Below are 4,248 nucleotides of genomic sequence, written 5' to 3' on the forward strand. Positions count from 1 at the left end.
AGGCATCCTTAGAGCGGGCTGAACAGTTTTCCTTAGAGGAGAAATGCTAACGTCAGACAGCACGGTGACTAATGTAAAATGCTAAGCAACATATTTACCCAAAGCAGAACAGATCCTCTAAGGAAAGATCTGTCAGTTACAGGCAGTGGCAGCGGTAACATGATTCTAACATGACTCCAACATGGCTTCTAGAAATTCCACTACGAAATCAACGAATGAAGTGGATGGCTTTTTTAAATACCTTTTATTTCAACACAGTCGACTCACCGGGTCCATAGACAGAAGGCCTGTTGACGATTGCAACGTCATTTCTGCCTCCTGAGAGCCTCCTGGTTACCTGATGCTGGCCACTCCTGGCCTTCTGTGGGTCCGGAGCTGCTCCGCAGGCAGAAATCCCTGCCTAGGGATTCCCTCGCTGTCTCGGGCCTTCCTCCTCCTCTGCGAACCTCCCCTCCTGGGACACCATGTTCTCCAGAAGCCCTTCCTCCAAAGGCGCCCTTAGCAGGGAGTCTGTGCCCTCGGGCAGCCTCTGGACCTGAGTGTCCGGCTGCAGGAGCTGGTAGTCCGCCAGCGGCTCTGGGCTCCCCCCCGGCACGCCGGACCTGTCCTCAGACTTCGGGGGGCCCTGGCCCTCCTTCCACTCGTAGGTGTTCAGCCTCTTCTCCACCACTTCACGGATCAGCACTGAAAAGTCACAAGCACAGGGTCAGCGCGACGTTTCTACTTGAGTAGTTACTGCACTGCCTTAGAGGGGCATGGGATACTCACGGGGTGCCCCCTCCCCTCCATCATAACCTTTTCTGGAGGTCAGCACACTTAACTCAGGCCCCCCAGCCCTTAACGTGAATTATCCTCCGTGCCTGTGTCAGCAGGTCTCGTTCATAAATGACAGGAGATACTAATTCTGGCCTAACAGAAGCAAAATAACACTGAAGGTGAACGCTCCACCTTCGTGAATAAAACCAAGCTGAAAAATGAAGAGAACAACGCTGAAAAATGAGTGTCTTCCTTCGTATTCTTTCTACTGGAAAATTTCAGAGTTGACTTCTACATGCAATTAAAAACTTACTATCCAGCACGGTCCTGCCCACCATACTGTACTCCATGGCCTTGTCCACTTCGTTCATCAGCCATGGGAGGAAGCCAATCTCGATATCTGTGGGGAAAGGGCTCATCTTAGGAAGCACTTTTTTTTTTTTAATTTTACAGAAGTTTATTTTTACATCATTTTGTACATTTTTTTCCCGTCTCAATTGTAATCCCCGCGGGTTTCCCATCACCGAGTCACCCGTGTGCCATCACCATAATCCCGTGCACTTCCCTCCCCACCCCCCCGTTTTTGATCCCATTTCCCACTCCACCCCCACAAAATGTCTCTGGTATATGGTTGTTCATTATTTTTGTTATTTTCCACCTGGTCCATTATACTCCTGCTATGAGTGAAACCATCCGGCATTTTTCTTTCTCTTTCTGGCTTATCTCACTAAGCATGATCCCCTCCAGCTCCATCCATGTTACTGCAAAAGACATGTGTTTCTTTTTTTTTGGTTGCTGAGTAATATTCCATTGTATATATGTACCGCATCTTTTTTATCCAGTCATCTACTTTTGGGCATTTGGGCTGCTTTAGGAAGCACTTTTGATGCATCTTATACGTGGAAGAGTCACGAACACTGCCGCTCAGTTCAAAATACTACATTGTTCCACAGCATGACTGATGGGCCCTGTGTATGTTCTGCTCCCCTTCCTCTCTGCTGCTCTAGAAATGTTTTCAAGGAGGCTTTCCCCGCAGTCCCAGCCTCCAGCACTTACTCAGTCTGAGGTGCGAACTGAGAGGCTAAGGGGGTGGGACGGGGCGCTGAGAGCAGACCCCCGTCCAAATGCAGGCAAAGTTGGGGCTGAACAGTGGCTGTCAAGGGGCTACTCCCGGGAAGTCTGGGGCCTAACAATCTGGCAGGATCCAGAGACGACGGTCAAAGGGCGGCTGAGAAGGGCTTATGGAAGTGGGGGGAGGAGGTGTCTGCATTGGTCATAGATTCATTCCAGCTGAAATGGAAGTCTGCTGGGTAAGCATTTATAAAAAATATGGCCCCCCTGGTGGTGCAGTGGGTCAGGACGCAGCACTGCAAGCTGGCCGCAGCCACTTCCGCATGAGTTCGATCCCCGGGCCCAGGGGTGACCCACAGGGCGCGGCAGACCTCTCCTGACCTGCCCGCTGCTCCCCTCAGCAGTGCACTTTGTCAATCCGCCTGTTCTGCTCCCCACTCTGTCTCTGGTGAATCCTCTCACTCACCCTGCACCTCTGGCCTGTACCCCAGTTCTGTAGGAATAAATCAATGAATCTTAAAAAAAAAGATTTTTTTTTTTATAAAAAATATGGCCCATTATGAGTTAGATTTAAATGTTTCAAATGGCTGCTGGGGTGGGGGTGGGGGACAGTGTCCAGCATCTACTGGCAATTTTTTAATGGGGTAACAATAGAATGTAGCAGAAAATTACATCACATAATAATTTTGTTCTGAGACATAAATCATATTTGCAAGTTTCTAAGTTATTTCTAAATTACTTCTCCCAGCCATTTATGAGCAAAAGAAAGGCTGCTGGCTTGGCGACTAGCAGGGAGGCAGGCTCAATCCAGGGTGGCTGGAAGGGACAGCGGTCTGGCGTCCCACCCTGCCCAGTCCAGGGGCCTCCCCACCTCCCCGAGCGCTTCACTCTGGAGGCGTCAGTCTCCACTGGAAATAAAACTTCCCTATCTGCCTCACAGGCTATCGGGAGGGCCGCATAGCATCACGTAGGGCGACTTATACGTTGGAAATGCAGCAGAAATGCCCACGAGTGGTCTGAGACCTGGCCTCTGTGTCCTACTCAAATCAAATGTGAATCAACATCACCACATCTGCCGGAAACAATGCTACCGCCTTCAGAAACAGGCCTGAGTGGCCAGGACACTTAGGGGGGTGGAGCAGAAGGAGAGCGCCAGTGAGAAGGAGGGTGCTCAGTCCCCCTAGGCCAGACCAGCCCTGTCCGGTTCAGCAGAGTAGCGGCCACTCTGGGGCCAGGGGCCAGGCGCCTCCTGTTTTGATTCCAGCGCCTACACCGGGCCTGAGGAGAGCAAACCCCTATTCTGACGCACACATGACCCTCACAGCCGCCCCCCAGAGGGTTTTGACTGGGAGAGGGAACCCCTGATGTGCCGCCTGCGTCCTGGTCTCCAGGTGAGGAACGACAGTCCCGGGGCCAATGCCGAGGCGGGGCGCCCCGCTGCCCACCCAGGTCCGCAGTCTCCCCCCTACCTCTGTGGCGCCTCCGCAGAGGTGAACGCCCCACCAGAACGCCTGCGACCCAGCTCTCCCGCAGCCCCGGGGCCTGGCCCTCAGGGATGGACTCCGGAGTCGGGGCTCCAATTCAAGAGGCAGCAGGCCGCGCCAAACCCGACCCCCGAGGGACGCTTACCCGCCGGGTTCTAGGACGCTGCCACCCACCTCTCTCCACGGGGTCGTAGAAGTAGCCCCCCTCGCGGAGGCTCTGGAACACCGAGGGGAACAGGTCGGCCAGGTAGCGCTGCGCGAAGGCGTGGGCCGCGATCTTCTGCGCCGTCTCGCTGTTTTTGGTCACCATCTCCCACTGCTGCTTCTTGCGCCGCTCCTGCGGGAGAGACGGCTCAGCTCCAGAGGCGGCAGCGGCGTCTGCTGGGGGCGAGCTGCGTGCTAAGGGCTCCCGTTTGCCACCAAGATATGGATGAATGTCAACAGCTAGTGGCATCGGATTCAGCAAAGATGGCGCTCGGGGTCCAACTCACGTCCTAGTCCGTTTCATGGAAAATATACCCGGGTCTCCTCTGATGGCCCTGTGCTTTGCTCGGATCCCCAGATCGTGTGGTTTTTGCAAAGTGAAGGTTTGTGGGGCTCGCTGAAGGCTGGGAGGCAGGTGGGCCGGGAGGCGGGTTAGCATGTCTCAGCACAAAGCAATTTTTAATTAAGGTACGTGCCTGGGGTTCGCCACAGCCAGAGCTGCCGTGCACCCCACAGCATGGCCACTTGTCAGAGTAGGTTACGCCACTGGGGCGCAAGCCCTCAGGGGTGCTTCCTTGGGGTGGGGGGTCTGACAGAAGCCTGCAATGTGTGAGATTCTCGGCCTGAAGTTTCCTCATCTGCCTGTTTGACTATGGCTGCCATCACAGGGTAAGGCGTCTGCCTGCGCTCTACTGAGGCGTCTGCCTGCGCTCTACTGAGGCGTCTGCCTGCG

At 54.3% G+C, this 4,248-nt stretch overlaps 1 protein-coding gene across 1 annotated transcript in view; it reads right to left on the reverse strand.

The window, feature by feature from the left end:
- Positions 1-258: 258 nt before the first annotated feature.
- The window catches only part of RSPH3 (radial spoke 3 homolog (Chlamydomonas)), a 15,204-nt gene continuing 11,214 nt past the window's right edge, over positions 259-4,248 (reverse strand). Inside the window, exons 6-8 of the mRNA XM_012735171.1 lie at positions 3,486-3,648; positions 1,070-1,156; positions 259-684 (exon numbers count right to left, since the gene is read on the reverse strand). Of these exons, the coding sequence (XP_012590625.1) occupies positions 401-684; positions 1,070-1,156; positions 3,486-3,648 (534 nt within the window). The 3' untranslated portion in view covers positions 259-400. The remainder of the gene's footprint in view (positions 685-1,069; positions 1,157-3,485; positions 3,649-4,248) is intronic.

The sequence above is a fragment of the Condylura cristata genome, unplaced genomic scaffold (assembly GCF_000260355.1).
Source record: "Condylura cristata isolate star-nosed mole 26May11 unplaced genomic scaffold, ConCri1.0 scaffold00001, whole genome shotgun sequence".
NCBI classification, from domain to species: domain Eukaryota; kingdom Metazoa; phylum Chordata; class Mammalia; order Eulipotyphla; family Talpidae; genus Condylura; species Condylura cristata.